Source organism: Lampris incognitus, chromosome 18 (assembly GCF_029633865.1).
Source record: "Lampris incognitus isolate fLamInc1 chromosome 18, fLamInc1.hap2, whole genome shotgun sequence".
Classification (NCBI taxonomy): domain Eukaryota; kingdom Metazoa; phylum Chordata; class Actinopteri; order Lampriformes; family Lampridae; genus Lampris; species Lampris incognitus.
Window position 1 is genome coordinate 30,218,574 of NC_079228.1, and position 17,742 is coordinate 30,236,315.

The 17,742-nt window shown below is 43.2% G+C and overlaps 4 protein-coding genes across 5 annotated transcripts; 1 reads left to right on the top strand and 3 right to left on the bottom strand.

Moving 5' to 3' along the window:
* Positions 1-397: 397 nt before the first annotated feature.
* Positions 398-2,016, top strand: LOC130128783 (c-Myc-binding protein-like). Of its 2 annotated transcripts, none has more exons than XM_056298507.1 (5): positions 398-540; positions 767-839; positions 942-990; positions 1,276-1,405; positions 1,507-2,016. In XM_056298507.1, the coding sequence occupies exons 1-5, from the start codon at positions 526-528 to the stop codon at positions 1,549-1,551; spliced, it is 312 nt and encodes a 103-aa protein (XP_056154482.1). In that variant the 5' UTR covers positions 398-525; the 3' UTR covers positions 1,552-2,016. The 2 variants fall into 2 exon arrangements, with proteins under 2 accessions (XP_056154482.1, XP_056154481.1); XM_056298506.1 differs by having other exon boundaries at positions 1,286-1,405.
* A 528-nt stretch (positions 2,017-2,544) lies between these two features.
* LOC130128508 (gap junction alpha-9 protein-like) lies at positions 2,545-5,206 on the bottom strand. Its single transcript, XM_056298111.1, has 2 exons — positions 5,105-5,206; positions 2,545-4,166 (listed from the first exon to the last, which is right to left on the bottom strand). The coding sequence occupies exons 1-2, from the start codon at positions 5,152-5,154 to the stop codon at positions 2,651-2,653; spliced, it is 1,566 nt and encodes a 521-aa protein (XP_056154086.1). The 5' UTR covers positions 5,155-5,206; the 3' UTR covers positions 2,545-2,650.
* Positions 5,207-9,120: 3,914 nt separating this feature from the next.
* On the bottom strand, positions 9,121-15,499 carry LOC130128843 (serine/arginine-rich splicing factor 10-like). Its single transcript, XM_056298600.1, has 6 exons — positions 15,371-15,499; positions 13,426-13,530; positions 12,291-12,394; positions 11,661-11,829; positions 10,790-10,843; positions 9,121-9,990 (listed from the first exon to the last, which is right to left on the bottom strand). The coding sequence occupies exons 1-6, from the start codon at positions 15,433-15,435 to the stop codon at positions 9,774-9,776; spliced, it is 714 nt and encodes a 237-aa protein (XP_056154575.1). The 5' UTR covers positions 15,436-15,499; the 3' UTR covers positions 9,121-9,773.
* Positions 15,500-15,859: 360 nt separating this feature from the next.
* LOC130128922 (fatty acid-binding protein, liver-like) lies at positions 15,860-17,670 on the bottom strand. The gene is made up of 4 exons (XM_056298700.1): positions 17,604-17,670; positions 16,790-16,962; positions 16,434-16,523; positions 15,860-16,265 (listed from the first exon to the last, which is right to left on the bottom strand). Exons 1-4 carry the CDS (start codon positions 17,668-17,670, stop codon positions 16,215-16,217), a joined length of 381 nt encoding a protein of 126 aa, XP_056154675.1. The 3' UTR covers positions 15,860-16,214.
* Positions 17,671-17,742: the final 72 nt, after the last annotated feature.

Here is a 17,742-nt window from a genome sequence, read left to right on the forward strand (position 1 = left end):
GTAAACCGAAAGCAGACGAGCTGCAACTTGAAAACCGCTTGTGCTTTCGGGTATGCAACTTTGCTTTATTTAAAAGCGTGCTGATAATCTAACATAATAGTGAAGAAAACAAAAAATCAAACTAGAAGTCCGTCTGAAGTGTACGCAAGCGCGGTGCCATGGATCGTTTGGGATACATATTCTTTTGGGGTTACAGAATGTGATGGCACACCCTTGGTCGAAAGTCGTTTTTAGAATACGAGACGTTATTGTCTTTACAAAAAATATACCTGCAAAATAAATGACCAGCCTATGTTAACCACACCAATGTTAGAATGTCATTTATGGACCCCCCCCCCCCGTATATCCATTTGGAGGACAGTTTATAACGAAAGAAACATTTTCCGCACTCGTAACTTCCTTTTACACCTGTTGTTGTGGAAACGACCGAGAGCTAAGGTGGAGCTTCAAACCCAACCGCAGCTGTCCATAATTAGCACTAATTAATCTATTATAGCCTGCTGCTAAAGAGCGCGAGTCGAAACCATGGCGCAATATAGAGTGAGTACTGAGTAACTTTCTCCATTTGAAGTTTGTGTTTTTCAAATGAAAAGACAAAATGGAAAACATGTACGTGCTCTTTCCTGGCGTGCGATACGTCTTCAGCGTTGTCTTCCTTTGCTGGTTAGGATGCAGGTTGGGATACTCGGCGATGAGCCCAAAGGAGAGTTTGGGTGACTCGTACAACTTTTCTGAAGTAATCGTGGAAAATTACCCTTCGTTTCAGGCCTCGGAATCCAAACGAGAGCGTTTTAGAAGATACCTAGAGCGATCTGGTCTCCTTGACAACCTCACCAGTGGTATGTATCCTGGAGACTTGACCGTGTTGTTCTCTGCACCTCAGAAACCGGTATAATGCTCTGCAGCAACAATTTGCCTTTTTTTTCTTTTTAAACTTGCAGTATTGGTAGAACTTTATGAAGAATCGGACAAACCCGATAACCCCTTGGAGTATCCTTTCACTGTGTGTACGAGGTGATATCATTGCAGTGATGTTTGTGTGCAAACTGGTAAATATGCACTGTTCCAAGTGTCTGTCTGTGTCATTCTATCTGCCCTGTTTGGCTGATGGCTCATTAGCAGCCAGGCTGAAATCCATTTGTTTTTAAGTATGGATGTCTTTGGTGAGAATAGGCCCGCTAACCCTGGGTAGTGTCGGTGAAAAGTATAAGGTTGTTTTTAGAGGCACAGATGAAACGGACGGTTCATACAACGGGTTGGCCTTCACCCACACAGCTTTATAAAGACGCACCTCGGCGCAGCGGGTTCTAATCCAGCGGTCACCAGCGACCTCCAGCAGGAACTGGCTGAACTACAGCAGAGATGTGACCAGCTCCTGGAGGAGAACAAAGCACTTAAAAACAAGGTTGAGACGGCGGTTTCCTCTCATTGACGTTGGTATTTGTAGACCCACTTGCTTTTACTGGATCGTGAACGTTTCTGAATCTGACCTAAACTGTTTTGCAGCTTTTGCAGTATGAACCAACGCCTGAAGGGGGAGCAGCGGAGTAAAGAGTGTTTCCCCACCCAAGAAGGAACGACGGACACTTAATCTCTTTGTTTGTTTTTGGAAATATGTAAATTCCTATTACCCGGTGACAGGTGTATAGTAACGTCACCCATTTCATTTCTGTTGGACTGAAGTGTCAAGTTTACTTTGTGTGGCGCTGAACCAAATGGTCTGGCAGCGTCCTGCGTCATCAGTTTGTCGGTTTTCTGAACCGATGTATAAACCTTTAGACTGTTTAACAACTCGGCCACTGACTTAAAATAACGAACAAATACACGAATGGCCAAATTACCTTATTTTTTTTAAAACGTTTAATTTAAAGATGTTAGAAAGTTTGTGTAAAAGATCAATGGCAGTTAATTTTTATAAAAGGCAAACGATAAATTACAAATCTCTTCCCACAAGCTTGACAAATGGAATTAATTGCAAATTAAAAGATACAAATTTTAAGCATGATAAATGCTTAACAGATGAATGACGAGATGTTGTGCTTATTTTTGACTCTTCCCCCCCCCCTTCAGTTTGTTGCAAACATGTACAGCAACTTTCCAATGAAGTATAAGGACCCGTGTAACAGGTACACTAAACGAGGAAAGGGCAAATCACGCTGAAACAGGTGACGTCATGGCGTTGGGTCTGGCTTCATCTAAACGTGGTTATGGATTTAAAAAAAAAAAACCCAGGTTACATAAGGAATTTGCCCCCAAGCTGCGCTATAGATTTTCACGGTTCAGTTTTCCCATCACACTGGTTGGCACATTCAAAAGGGTTCCGTTTCAGTCTCAAAAGCCTAAAACGTGGTTTTTAAAACAAGATATTCAATGAAAGAGGTTAAAATTTGACGTGAAATTATGTGAACATCTCTGATGTTTGGTTCTTTAACTGCGTTAAAACGTGCTCTACGGGGCCAAGGTATATGAAAAAAAACAAACACTCGTGGTGTGCAAAAGATGAAGGGTAGGTACTAAAGGTAGCAAATACAACATAAGTGCCATTTTGTTTATTTTATTTTGCACAAGCTGGAAACAACTGGAGCGGCCTCTTGTATTGTCTGTGTGGCCTGTCGTCCAGTCACCGGCCCGCTGACAGCGTTCAGCCCCGTCAGATCTGCAGGTCGGTCGGGGCGCGCCTGCTGCTGGCGCTGCTGGCCCCGGATGTCCGGCGGTGTGGCGAGGAGGCGGTCGGGCTGTTACTCTCACGGCTGTGCCGCGACGCCGAGCTCAGCTCCCCCGCCGAGTCCGGACTCTGGGACCGGCTCATTCTCTTGGGGTCCGATTTAGAGAGCGTCCTCGGTCGTGGGCTGACTAAGCTGCTCCGTGGCTTCACGCTAACGTTCCCAGCATAGGAGTCCCCGCTGTCCGACCCGTTCCCCTCCACCACTGTGGAGCAGTTCCAGGGTGGACTCACCATCCGCGACTTCCGTGCAACTCCTGACAGGGTTGGGCATGAGGAGGTGTCTGCTGCGGGGAGGGTGGGGTACTCGGACCTCCCACACTCCAGGCCCTGGTGATGGGCCGGGTCCTCCGGCTCGTCCTGTTTGTCGACCGGCGGGGAGCGCGTCTCACTGCTTGTGTTGTTGGAGTTGCTGTTGCGCTCAGTGGGGCTCGGCATAGTCTCCTTGCGGCCGTCTGAGCCTGGCTTCGCACCGGGCCCCCCCTGTATTGGTACGAAGGCAGACGAGGCGTTGAGAAGTGGGTATGTGGGGCCGTTGCCCTGCCTTTCCAGCAGTAATGTGTATCCACTTGGTGCTGTGGGAATGGTAGCTTTGCGGCCCACTGATGTGCCCATGTACGCCTGATGCACAACGGAGTTTTTCTTGGACTTCCTGACATAGTAATCATCGAAGTCATCCTTGAGATGCGGGTAGAAATCCAGGATGCCCATCTTAAGGTTCTTGTAGCTCAAGTGCATGATTTCAAGTAGGCTGAGGGAAAGGGAGATGCAGGCAATGGCCTGCATGAAAATCATGAAGACCGTTTTCTCTGTGGGCCTGGACACAAAGCAGTCGACCATATTTGGGCAGGGCTCCCTCTCACACTTGTAAAGGGGATTCAGGTGGTGTCCGTAAAGAACAAACTGGCCCGTCATGAAGCCCACCTCCACCAATGAGCGGGTTATGATGTGGGCCACATATGTGCGTAGCAGTGAGCCCCTCAGCGGTGCCTTGTTGAGCTTCCCCTGCTCCAGCTGCTTCATTTCTCGTTCGATCCGCTTCCGCACCTCCATCAGTTCCACGTCCACCGACTCCAGCTCCCGGCGCAGGGCCACCTTCTTGCAGTGGCGCTCCTTCTCCAGGGCCCGCAGCTGGTAGATGGCGTGACCCATGTACACCAGCGATGGGGAGGACACGAAGATGACCTGGAGCACCCAGTAGCGAATGAGAGAGATGGGGAAGGCCTGGTCATAGCAGACGTTGCGGCAGCCGGGCTGCTCGGTATTGCAGATGAAGTCCGACTGCTCGTCGTTCCACACGTCCTCTGCGGCAACGCCCAGCACCAACATCCGGAAGATGAAGAGAATGGTCAGCCAGATCTTGCCGACCATGGTGGAGTGGATATGCACCTCCTCCAAGATCCCACCAAGGAAGTTCCAGTCTCCCATTTTCAAGCGAGCAGTGCTGTGATAAATGGAAGGAAGACAGCGGTCAAGTTTGGACTTTGGAGATAATGTAGGATTGCTGAAATTAGATCACCAGGCCCTCCGTATTTCATGTATTATTTTCATTATCTCACCAACAAAGCTAAAGGTATCATTCCTAAAATCCTGCAGGACTTGTAAACAAACATAAAAAACAGTTTTTGGAGATTTATCAAGACGCAAAAGCAAGAATTACCAAGACTGCTTTACTCCAAAGGCAAAAGAGAACAATTCCATATTAAAGCATTCATGATGTTATTGGTCAGTAATTTCACAATGCTAGTGTATTTTCTCATTGACCAATACTGACTGAGTAAAAGAAATTCACACCAGTATTACAAACGCTGTCATATATCAAATATTTAAGCAGCATGTCAATTCAGTTCTGTATGCTGTTGACTGTAGTCTGTCATCAGACTCCCCAGAACCAAACACCATAACTGTTCCCCTATAGTGAACAAGACGAGTCTCCTGGATAAAGCTGGTATCTTTGTTCTCTTGCAGTTTCTTTGCCAAATCAAATTACTCAGCAAACCGGAAACCATTTTGCTGTTTTGTTAAATTTTGGATATGTAGTGCAAAGGTAGAACAAAAAACCCTTTCCCCACAAAAGCTGTGGCTGAACACAACCGGTTGTACACCAATAATCTTTTCTTTTTTTTAAAAATGTATATAAATGAATGAACTTACCTTTCATTTTGGACATGAAATTAAAAAAAATAATGCATTTCTCAGCAACAGTTGCTGTTGAGCCCCATTGTATGTCTATCATTCATTTTTTTCATCCTCCTCTAGAGAAGTGACAATACACAACCATCACATCCTCCTGGGGTTTCCACGTGTGGTCCCTGCTGGCTGGAGCTGTGCAGCCAGAACTTATAGCCTCCACAGAGAAATCAATGCGGTGTTGCTGTTTACCTTGCAGCGGTATGAATGGACTGCTGGGGACGATGACTCCGGCGAGTCATGGGAGGTGAAATATGTTGCCAATCGTTTGTCGCCTATTTCTGGTTGGCTCCCGAAAGACCCCGAACCTTGCTGAGCCTCCTTAATTCATCTCCAGTGGAGTTTTTTTTTTCCAGGGATGGATCACGGCGGTGCTGGTACACCAGCATGGCCTCTGTGTCCCCTGGTCCTCTGCGGTGGGAAGGCATCGGTTTGCCCACTGCAGTAAACAAAAAAATCCATAAGATCAAGTGCTTGTGTAGTGGTTCAGTATGTACACCAAACTGAAGCTGCACAGTATGCACAGGTGGATAAACTGTCATCTGCAGATCTCATTTTACAACATGAAGATACTGGATTCTTATTTGCAGCAACTATACAACTGTCAAGTACGTTTGTCTCGACAAATAAAAGATCAGGATGAGACATGTCATTTGCTGGTCCCATGCAGCTCATCTACAGCTCTGTATCTGACAGGCTCTGTCATGGTTTATCCAGGGCCATGCTCCACAGAAGGGGCCAGCCCCTACAAGTCAGTAAGATTTGGATCAAGCCTCACTAAAATCAGATGGCAGGCCTTAAATAACAGATCAGGAAAGTGACAGATGGAAAGTGTGTTGACTCCTACCTTAACCAACAGTGTCCCATGTTGCTTTATTCCATTCCAGGTTACACACAGTGGTCACGTCTGGATTCTCCCTAAACAACATCAACTGAAACCTCACGATCCTCCCACTCCTCCAATGTTTCACTCGCATTCGTGTCTGTCTGACAGGCAGCTTCCCAACAACTATGACACTGCCTGAAAGACCACCCACCACCCATTTCCATCCTCATCCCGCCTGTACGTTCACTCTATGGAAGCTGGAGACCAGTTGAACCATGAACCCTGTCAATCACCGCCTCGCTTGGTCAATCATGTCCATACACCGGAAACCCCTCTCCGTTTATCTTATGTATTTGTGTTACAAACCCAAACTCCACGGCCCACCGCTGTTTTCCTATCCAGCACGAACATATTTAACTAAATGACAGGTGGGCAACTTCAAATTCTGGCTTTATCAAAAGCATCCAAAGTGAAGTAAGTATAGCGTGGGCAAACCTGTGGGAATCAAACTTCTAACCACATCGTTGGTGTTCATTTTGATCCACACAGAGATGGCCAATCGCCTTTTCTTTTTTTTTTTGGTCAGTGAAACACTTTTCCTTGGGCATTTTGCCCCTTTTTTCAGCCATGTATACACAACTGTGGTTTGTCATTCTTAATTGTCAACACAGCTGGTTTGTGGTTTGCTGTGTTGGGTCGGTTCAACACAGCCACACTTGATAAAGCAACTCAAAATCGTCCGCCATCCTGCTAGTCTGACCAATAAAACTTTTCAACACAGCAATCAATGGGGCATGTCCGATTTCACACATGGCTGGTCTCCTCTGAATCCAATTAAGCCATTCCTCCCAGCTATCACGCATTCCATTAACTAGAAATCAATGGGCAAGGCTTGCTTTACACACTACACTGGTTGGCTTTCCATGAAAAACACCCTCTGTCAGCAACCACTGTTTAAGTGCCATTGAGCAACTGCTTCATCCACCAAGTCAATTTTATTTGTATAGCCCAGTATCACAAATTACAAATTTGCCTCAAGAGGCTTTACAGCAACACAACATCCTGTCCTTAGACCCTTGCGTCGGATAAGGAACACCTCCATAAAAACAAAAAAACAAAAAAACCCTTTAACCATCAGAAAAAAATAGGAAGAAATCTCAGGGAGATCAACAGAGGAGGGATTTCTCTCCCAAGATGGTCAGACGTGCAATGGATGTGTGTACACAATTTACAGAATACAACATTGAAAGAGGATAACAGAATTATGATGAAATTATAAAATATATGAAGAATATGAGGAGGATGCCAAGCAGTGTGCAGATGCCACAACAGCCCAGGACCAGAGCCATGTCACCAGCATCACCATGTGTAAAAAAAAAAAAAAAAATTAGTCACATATCTTAGTGAGAGAAGAGCTGACTTGGGGTCAACTGTCCAAAGTAATGGGGAGTGCAGAAGAGGGTGAAGAAGAGTGCAGGCAGGGTGGAGAAGTGTCAGGAGTGATTTGTGACAGAAGGGTACCAGCAAGAGTTAAAGGGAAGGTTTACAAGATGGTTGTGAGACTAACTATGTAATACGGTTTGGAGATGGTGGCACTGACGAAAAGACAGAAGGCGCAGCTGGAGCCGGCGGAGTTGAAGATGCTAAGATTTTCATCGGGAGTGACGAAGGAGGACAGGATTAGGAATGATTATTACTAGTCCATCCCTCTAAGAGGGACCGCTCAAGTTGGACGGTTTGGAGACAAAGCTAGAGAGGCAAGATTGAGATGGCTTGGACATGTGTGGAGGAGAGATGCTGGGTATATTGGGAGAAGGATGCTGAATATGGAGCTGCCAGGGAAGAGGAAAGAGAAAGGCCAAAGAGGAGGTTTATGGATGTGGTGAGAGAGGACATGCAGGTGGCTGGTGTGACAGAGGAAGATGCAGAGGACAGGAAGAAATGGAAACAGATGATCCACTGTGGTGACCCCTAACGGGAGCAGCCAAATTGGTGGTGACCTTTGTGAGAGAAGGCTATAACATTAAAATAGGATAACTATATGGATTTATACGATATATAAAAAGAAAATGTGATGAGGGGGATGCCAAGCAGTGTCTAGGTGGCGACCACCATGGCAACCTGGGAGGAGGACAGACTGCACATGCACACAACAGAGACTTGCATCACACCATTCACACACAGAAAGAGAAAGGAGAAGACGTCATTCAGAGAGAAAAGACATGAGAGAGAATAATTGGCCAACTGCTGCGGTATCCATCTCTCATTGGCCAACAGTCGGACTACAGTTGGCTATACTGGGAATCTCCCAGGAGTTAATGGGTGCAACTATAAATGTAACAGAGGGGAATAAATACACACCATCCGATCCTGTTGACCCACTTTACTGCATGTAGCCTTTTATGTCCCTTACAATGTAAACTATAATCAGGAAAACAAACGCAAAAAGCTCCAGTACGTTCTTGCCCTGTATGAAGATACGTACATGTTTTCTGAATTCCTTTACCGCATGTCTGATACTACACATGCTGAAACTCGGTATTTGCAAGGTATTCTTTGCCAGAAAGTCAAAATGCTTTGTCTTGAACGTTGCATCGTTTGTCTTTTTAAAAAAAAAAATTCCTTGTATGTGCAGCGGCAAACAGTAAAACCTAAATTGATATTTAATTTTGCTTTTAAAGGCATTTGGCCGATGCTTTTGCAACAGTTTTTAGACACATTACATACAACCTATAATACAAGAAAAGATGGCACCCCCCCCCCCCATTTTCTTCCCAATTGTACTTGGCCAATTACCCCACTCTTAAGAGCTGTCCCGGTTGCTGCTCCACCCCACCTCCCTTCCTCCAATACATGTGGAGCCACCAGTCGCTTTTCACCCGACAGTGAGGAGTTTCCCTCCAGTCCCCCCCGGGAACAGGCGCCTCGACTGACCAGATGAGGCGCTACTGCAGCAACCAGGACACATACCCACATTTGGCTTCTCACCCGCAGACACGGCCAACTGTGTCTATAGGGGCGCCTGACCAAGCCGGAGGTAACACGGGGATTCGAACTGGCGATCCCTGTGTTGGTAGGCAACGGAACAGACCACCACACCACACCAACCCTACGCCCCTGTAAAGATGAAAATTTCCCTCGTATTTATGAAAAAAAGAAAAAAAATCTACTCCTGAAGAGCCAGTAAAAAAAGATGTTAAGGCAGAGAGGGATTTCAGCGCTTTTTAGAGATGGATTTTTAGGTAATTCACATATATTTACCACAACCATTGTAAAAACCAGATATTGACATCTGCGTGGGAGGAACCTAACAGCAAAATATTTTAAAATTCCCATTGCATGTCAAAAACTGAGATGCAACACACACCTTCCAATACATGTTATTCGTTTATTCTCACAAAAAAGTGTATATTTTCAACAGGTAACTGAAGAAAGAGGGTCTCGTGAGCAACACATGCGACAAGGTTTATTCAGCGAAACAACTAAGAGAGAGAGCCATTCATATAAACACGACCGACAAGTTTTTGCTCCTTTTCCAGAAACGCGATATCAACCGTTTGAAGAGAATACACCTACTTTTATAAAAGATAATTTTTAACAAAACGAAATATGGTACATTTTGAGTAGTAGGCAACATGGATACACAAAACAACACTGTTACAGGGTGGATACACTAATTTTTATGAGATAAGTAAATGGTGTCTCCATATGCTATTGGTATGTGTAAAAAAAATATATAGAGATTCCTCATGGCTAACTACCACTGAAAATGGAAACTACTATAATGTTTGATATTTCTGGAGGCAAATCCTTTACCAAAGTAACGCATGAAAGGGACCGACATCACTTCCAGGAGAACAGAACAAAACATTAACACAGCTGGTTTGGTGTTGTATCACATTCACGGCATTTCTTTTTCATACGCCTTTCTAACAAACAAACCATTTCTTTTGTGGAAAAATGACCAGTCCTAAAACAATTTACATCCCAGTCCGTTAGTCTGACTGAGGGGGAGGGGGAGGGTGCACATGCTCACTAGTGTCCTCCTGACTTGCGGCCTGCCCAGGACCGGGACCGAGAACGAGACCGCGACGCGGAGCGAGATCTGGATCGGGAAGGTGAGCGTGCCCCGCGCGCCTCGTCCTGGACGTCGCGGGAAGCTGAGGTTGAGTAGGCGTTGTCTCGTGGGGTCATGGATCTGGAGCGGGATCGAGACCTTCCTCTAGATTCTCTGCGATGTCTGGACCTGTACCTAGAGTATTTAGAGAGAGTCAGAGTCTCACACGGCTGTCAACAAGATTAGTGGACGCAATAAAACTTTATGAGGCCACTGGAGGTCACCTAGCAAGACAGTAAAATCCCAGAGTGTCCCCTAACACAGCCATTAATGGGGTGGGATACCCACTAATCCCATCATATAAAAATGAAAGTTTTCATTTTCTCTGAAAAGGAAAACAATGACGAGCAAGAAAAGTTAATTTCTGTCCCATAGAATTACAGGTTTTTAAAATAACAATCGCTATCTCTGTTTATTATTTTGTCAGTGAAATGTGACTCTCATAATAAATCTACGCAGGAGTCCCAGCGTTGTTGACGGTTCAGATGTCACACACCGTCTGGTATTTTTGGTGTTGACCTGGCCGCGGTGGATGTCTTGCAAAACAGTGACTACATTTCACGTTTTAAATTCACTATTCGTTTTCGCTACAAAGATGACTTCACATTCAACACAGTTTGAGCTTTCCACAAGTTGAAAGATGACTCATTGCAAGATGAGAATGCCCATATTTTCATACCGCACTATTTTAAAGAACATCACTACTGGGCAAAAACTACTCATCTGCAAATTTCACTACAGTGACAATAATAACCACAGTGAAACTGACTATCAAGTAGTGTGATGGAAGGCTGCGGAAAGTTTCATAGTAGTATGACAAAACAAAGAAAAGGAAGTGAGACAGGCAGATTCAAATGCCAGAATGACTGCCACAGAAAGTAAAGGGCATGTGCCAATTCTGTTATATCTGAACAAAGCTGGACAGAAGGCTCACCTGTCATTTTCACGACTCCTGCTTCGTCCTCTTCCATACGGCCGCCCACGAGACCTAGATTTGGGGTGGAGGGGCAACAAAATGTAATTTTCCTCTTTGACAAATAATCAAAACAAAGCTTATACTGATGTATTTTCAACTAGAAATGTAAGCCAGCTTGTCTGGCTCACATACAAATTATTTCGATGTCGCAGTTTACAAATGAAACATCAAATAATGCTTCAAACCACCTTGAGGTGTCTCCTTAAGAATTTATAACTATTTGGGACATCAACAGAGAACAAAATGTGTGTGTTTTTTTTAGTTTTTCTTTTAATGAGGTTTCCTGAAATGTAGTGACCACTGACTTATTCCAAGCTACAATGGCTGACAAAAACATAATACAAAACTACACATGAGGTGGATTTTAAGATGGTATGAATCTGTTCTTCCAGCTGGTGTCCAAATACTAGAAGTGGATTACAGAATGGGTTATGAAATATGTTTTACACCTCTCTGGATAACTGTGATGGACTGACGGCCTGTCCAGGGTGTCTCCCCGCCTGCCGTCCAATGACTGCTGGGACAGGCTCCAGCATCCCGCGACCCGGCTTCGGATACGCGGCTTGGATAATGGATAGACCTCTCTGGATAATATATTACAGTTATAATGTTACAGTGCTGATGTTTTAAATCCTATGATTTCAATGCCACCAGGGGAATGTCAAACTCAAACGATTTACGGACTCCAGTGCATTTGGGCCTCAAACATAGAAACTCAACCAGCCACTGCTCCAACGCCAACAAAGACATGTTGAACGTTGACCATTCTTGCATCAAATGATTCTGACATCAGAATAAGTAAACTTTCATTTACTACAAGTAAACTCACTCTCTGGGACTCTCGGACCGTCTGGGCCGGCGCTCATAAGAAGGGCTGCGGGATCTGTATCTCTCATAGCTACGGCTGCGAGAGCGTCTGCGTCTGTCCCGGTCGTAGTCGTCGTATCGTGACGACCTGCTGGGAGGGCTCCTCTCCTTGGACTTCATCTGATTGGGCGCTGTCCAACAACACAGAAAAGTGGTTGTCCCCCCAAGTTTTGAGACGGATGAAAAAAAACATTTTGAAGTCAGGAAGTCCCCGCCTGAATAAAGAACTACAGCAGTTGTGACCGTTACAGGAGTTATGTACTGTATTGTAATTTAAACAGCCAGCTGGCTCAGTCAAGCATTCTGATTGGACAAAGACATGGAGGATGTTAAAGAGCTGGAGATCATCTTTATTTTGATTATGGATACATTGAAACTGCATCAATTGAAGTTGTCACTGTCTTAACCCATTAAACCACCCCTTGCCATTGACTTGTTCACATTTTGTAATAATAATTTGGATAGCTCAGGATTTTAGTGGGTGCCATGCTAGAATTTCAAAGTAGAGCATACATATTTGAAGTGAATATGCACAACGACATAGACCACATTGTGAGTCTTATTTGGAGTCAACAAGTAAGGAAACACTTACTCTTTCTGTCACCCTGTGCGAACTGGATTTCAATCTGTCGGCCACACACCCACTTCCTGTCCAGACTGTGAAGGGCATCTTCCGCATCACGAACATCTTCAAACATGCCGGGTTGTTAAGGAGTTTGTGGATGTTCATCTACACACATTTAAACTAATGTCCTTTTCATATTATTTATACCTCAGACCACAAATTTTACTTCGAAGAAAAATAAAACTTCAGAAAGGAGAATGACACAACATGAGCAACATTTTTGTAGCTTGTCTCTTAACTGGTCACACTTGCATTCTCTACATGCTATTTAGAACAAACATGAAGCAGACTATCAATTAAACATTTTGATTCATCTGTACGGAGGAATACAAATGCAAAACTTCCTTAACAAAAGGTAACATATGATTTAAAAGGACAAAACTACTGAAATTTTTTGCCCCCTTTTCAACTGATTTTTGACGCAATAAATTGTCATCTTAGGAATCGAAACTCTACAAATAAACTCAAACTCAAATGCATTAACAATTCATTAAATTATATCTAAATCAAAACCAAAATGGATCACATTGAAAACAACTGATTTTTCTTTGTCATGTCAAATTTGTGGATTTGCCTTTGGGAGGATACAAAAGAATTCAGGTTTGTTACCTTAACCATGCCCGACTGTGAACTTCATCTTGATCTTTACACTCTTTAACGACTCTCAGAGGGACTTGGGCTTCCTGCTTGCCTTTTCCTCTTTAACCTCTTTTCTTTTCCCCACTCTTTGTTGCCATATCCAAGCCTTGACTCCAAGCTCTCTTTTTTCGTCTTCATGCTTTACATTCTCCCTTTTTCAACCTTTTCCCTCTCTACGTTTCTTGTATTCTGACATCCTGCAGGGCTGTGTGACTTGTCTTTAGAGCTACTCTACAAGGGTCTTTGTTACTCTCTTTGTGGCAGGCTCCACAACAGGATGCTTTTACATTTTCTGAAGCAACGACAGAGAAATTTGAGTTAGATAGTGGTATAAATGACTGTTCACAATCAAAGCACATAATCACAGCATAGCTTCTCTGCTGGAAGGGATTCAAAATAATTTATTAGCATGTGCCAAGCAAACATTTCAGTAGGATCATTTCACTTTTAATGGAAAGGATATTGAATGTATGCAAATCCTCTGGGCTGACGTGTATAGAAGTCAAGTGGGATGTAGACATCTACAATTGGCCCATAGCGGCCAAACTCACGTCGCAAATCCTCAGGCCTGAACACCGTAAATACAAGTGTGACTCAAACAAGAGTTAAAAGTCTACGATCAATCAGTAATGATGCCTGGAGGGACCACTGATAACTAGCTTATATAAAGTGCAAGAAACTTAATGAGCAGTGTGTCATGCAACTTGAAACACACTGATGCAATTCTAAATCTAGAGTAATTAGTGTTAATGTGTTTCCCAAAGCACTAGATTTTGTTTAATATTTTTACACCAATTTCTTGCTCAATCCAGTAACACTCCAGTGCAATAAACAATTGATATTAATGTGCTCATTTAATATTGCAAAGCCTTTGTAAAAATAAAGTGAGTTGAAAGTGGGGAGGTATGTATACACATGGGTCATGCTAATGTATTCAGCGAACATTAAAACAGTTAATGTTTGTAGTAACACTTCTTACGTTTTCCAACATTTACATCAAGTCACGTTATGTCAACATGAGTTTTGTTAATTTAACATCGTGTAAGTAATTTTATCAAACTAAGCTTTCGAATACATCTACAAAATCCCTTATGGACCCTTTTTTTTTCTTCCCAAATCGCATTTGGAAATGGCTATAACAAAGACTGTTCAGGCTTCAGCAAACAGGTGAAATGCTTTGGTTTATGCTGCCATCGATGCAGGAAAAGTAAGTAACAGACTGGAATCCATGCCTTGGAGCTGATGTCATGAGAAGTAGTCCAAAGATATTCTGGGTTGCACTGGGTCTCAGGCTGTGATTCTGCTCTACTGATGTCTATGGTAGACTGCTCAAAATCTAGCTATTTCATGTATAGCTGCGTAATATTATACTCTCGGGGGAGTCAATTCTGTGCAAAAATAACCCAAATTACATTCAACACAATGTTTTTGAACAGCCCTCAATTTTGATAGATTTAACTAATTATTGATAGACCATTGATTTAAAAAATATGGTTAAGGCAAAGGAAACTATTGACAACTCCTCACTCGACATTTCGGAGCATCACTTCCATTTCAGGCCACATACAATAGACATCATGAAACAAATAGTTAACGTGAAAGCGTATGTAAATAATATAAAAATGAATGAATATTCATCAAAAATGTCTCTCTAAAATGTACTAACAAATAGAAAAATTATCAAAATGTAGCACTAAATGTTGTTACCCAAGTGTTATCCAGCCAGGTATCCTCCACTGAGGTCAGAAAACAATCTGACGGAAAATAAGAGTTGACAAAATTGAATGTTTCCTTTTGAACTTATTAACAACCCCTAGCGCTGTAACATCATTGCATACCAACCTTTTCCACCCTCACTTAATTATGAACCTTTTGTCACAAAGGGGTTTTTTTTGTTGCTTCTTCTTTCATTGAATTCAATGGAGTGGGGGTCGTGGACCACGACCCCTACCGAATTTCGGCTGCTTTCCAGCGGGAGTTTCAGAATGCTTTGCTATTGGAATTCTAAAAGGCTTTTTTGGATGGAATTTTTGAATTTTACTTTCCACGAAGGAATTTCATAATGTAAAAATAATTTCCTATCGGAATATTTTCATTTAGAATGCTTTCCTTCTGGACAGTAAGCGTTCAGCTACAAGGCATGGTGGATGAGATGATTGCAGAGGAAAAGAGGGGAGGCTGCAGCGTTTGCAGCCAGTAACTGAAATATAATTTTAGTTGGTGCTCAAAGGAACGAGATAAGAACTGCATCTCTGGTTTAGTCAACTGCCACGCCGCAGTTGGGCAGCATTAAGTTAATGCTAACGTTTAACTTACGACCACTAGCCACTCGCTAGCTAACCTGGCTGGCTAGTTAACGTGGATTTAAACACGACCGCGATCCCGACTTCGCCTAAATTCACACTCACCTGGATTCGTCGGAAATGTTTCTAACGAACAGAGACGTATTCGGAGGCCTCATGTATCTGGCCATGGTAAACGGTCGTGCAATCTGTGGTAAAGTTACAGCCGGTAGCGAGGTATTGTGGGAGAAGAAAATCCGCGGAGAAAACCTGCGGCGCATGCGCAGTGCCAACGCGCCTTCAGCGCCATTCTTCCTCCTCTGGAACAAAGAGAAGAAAACCCGTCACAGCGCCCCGCACCGTCTCGACTGATACCCGCTCCGTTTTTATTTCGACAGGTGAACGAAAACAAGATTTGTTTATTATATTTTGTTTTTATTTCGTCCCGTGAATTTTTTGTAAAATACACTTTTTTTAAAAATTTGGTCACAAGTGAACATGTAGAAACAGTGATACAGTGGCACTGACGAAAAGACAGGTGGCAGAGTTGAAGATGCTAAGAATTTCACTGGAAGTGACGAAGAAGGACAGGATTAGGAACCAGTGTATTAGAGGGACAGCTCAGGTTTGGAGACAAAGCAAGAGAGGCAAGATTGGGATGGCTTGGACATGTGTGGAGGAGAGATGCTGGGTATATTGGGAGAAGGATGCTGAATATGGAGCTGCCAGGCAAGAGGAAAAGAGGAAGAAGGCCAGAGAGGAGGTTTATGGATGTGGGGAGAGAGGGCATGCAGTTGGCTGGTGTGACAGAGGAAGATGCAGAGGACAGGAAGAGATGGAAACGGATGATCCGCTGTGGCGACCCCTAGCGGGAGCAGCCGAAAGTAGTAGTAGTAGGTCACAAGTGAACATGTGAAGTCTTAATAAGAGAAAGACTTGTCCGAGAATCCGTGCTGATGCTTGGTGCTGATTACACTCGTTTGCTTCTCCTGATGAGGGTTACAGAGCCAGCAGTGATTGTCTGCAAGGGCGAGGGAATTGATGTCTTGTATTGTCATCAACAAAATGACATTATCATTAACAAAATGAGAAGAAATTCACATTTGTGTTTTCTCTTATAAACACAAAACTTAATTGCGTCACTAAATGTTGTGCAGAACATTTTTAATGTAGGAATAAAGTCTCTGACCTCAATCATCTCATCTCCTTGGATTTCTCGGACAGAGGTGAACTTCTCTGTTTCAACGAAAAGCTTCCCATTTTCCCCTTTTATGGTGCACTGTTTTTGACCGAAAACACAACACAGCACCGTGACGGAAGGGAGTCTCTGAAGGCGTTCCTTCATTTATAATTTAGGCTAGAAAAGTACTATAACTACAAATGGCTGAATGAAAACTGGCTACTTTAAACATACGAATTTCAACAAGTATAACAAACTCTAAAATACAGAAAATTCCCATGTAACAATTGACAGTATATGGGATAGCTCAAGTCATAGGCCTACACATTGCATACATCCACAGTCTCTTAAGACTCATTAGATACCTTAATCTTTCTCCCATCCATGGCAGTGATTTCTGCCTCTCGTCCTATGCTGAATGAGTTGACATGGGTGCACAGGAGAGTCTTCACTTTAACGGTGAAGTCTTGGCCATTCTGCTCTATCTCTGTCAATGGTTTGACGTCCTTCATCATTTTAACCACCATTTCAGGTGCAGCTAGAGGAGAGGTCCGGTGAAAAGAAAAGGAGGGCATATTTGAAATTTAAAACAACCTCCTGTAGATGAAATTCACATGGATGATATCGTACACAGATAATTAGATGGATGGATAGATAGATAGATAATTTGTCCTCAAGGGGGACATTCTTTTTCACAGTAGGTGCATACATAGCACAAATAAGTAAGACATACAGAATTTTAAAAAATACAGGATTTACAGTGACAATTACAGGGGTCACACGACATAGACAAAGACATAGATTGACACCACACACCACAGACTGGATTATTAAGACTGTTACGGTTGTTTACTGTTTTTACACCATCATTTTGCAACCTGAACTGTCCACTGCCTTTTTTTTTTGCTAGTATTTTGCACAATATTACTTAAATGTTGGGCACAGCTGCACTTTGCAGTGTTTGTTGTATGTGCATAGAGTTAATAGTCTCATTTGTTTGTGCATATCTAATAGCTTCAGTTTTATATATCTAGATTTACCTTTTCTATTTAAGTGCCTATTTTTCTATGCACTGTTCTTTTCAGTTTTTTTTACCTGCTGCTGGAACAACAACCAGTTTTCCCGTGGGGATGTTTTCTTATCTAGGTGTTAATCTTTTATCTCAACACAAATTCTCACCTATAGCTTTGAGGAACTCGTCAAGGTTCTCATCAGAATAAATCTTCCATGTGCCGTTGAAGTCCATGTCTATTGCAGTGACTGTTGGCAGGGCTTTCTACCGGTTAGGCTGTGAGCCAAAGAGTATTTGTTTTCTTCT

Excerpts from the sequence above, each read along its gene's own strand:
- LOC130128508 (XM_056298111.1), bottom strand. The coding sequence starts at position 5,154 with ATGACTCGCCGGAGTCATCGTCCCCAGCAGTCCATTCATACCGCTGCA. Across the intron at positions 4,167-5,104 it reads TCCATTCATACCGCTGCAAG|CACTGCTCGCTTGAAAATGG; the intron begins GTAAACAGCAAC and ends CATTTATCACAG.
- LOC130128922 (XM_056298700.1), bottom strand. The coding sequence starts at position 17,670 with ATGGACTTCAACGGCACATGGAAGATTTATTCTGATGAGAACCTTGAC. Across the intron at positions 16,524-16,789 it reads TGGATGGGAGAAAGATTAAG|TGCACCATAAAAGGGGAAAA; the intron begins GTATCTAATGAG and ends GGTCAAAAACAG. Across the intron at positions 16,266-16,433 it reads AAGGAGATGAGATGATTGAG|ACAATCACTGCTGGCTCTGT; the intron begins GTCAGAGACTTT and ends TCGCCCTTGCAG.
- LOC130128783 (XM_056298506.1), top strand. Across the intron at positions 840-941 it reads CCTTGACAACCTCACCAGTG|TATTGGTAGAACTTTATGAA; the intron begins GTATGTATCCTG and ends TTAAACTTGCAG. Across the intron at positions 1,406-1,506 it reads ACAAAGCACTTAAAAACAAG|CTTTTGCAGTATGAACCAAC; the intron begins GTTGAGACGGCG and ends ACTGTTTTGCAG.
- LOC130128843 (XM_056298600.1), bottom strand. The coding sequence starts at position 15,435 with ATGGCCAGATACATGAGGCCTCCGAATACGTCTCTGTTCGTTAGAAAC. Across the intron at positions 12,395-13,425 it reads AGAGGATTTGCATACATTCA|GTTTGAAGATGTTCGTGATG; the intron begins ATATCCTTTCCA and ends ACAACCCGGCAT. Across the intron at positions 10,844-11,660 it reads CGGTCCGAGAGTCCCAGAGA|GTCTCGTGGGCGGCCGTATG; the intron begins GTGAGTTTACTT and ends CCCCAAATCTAG.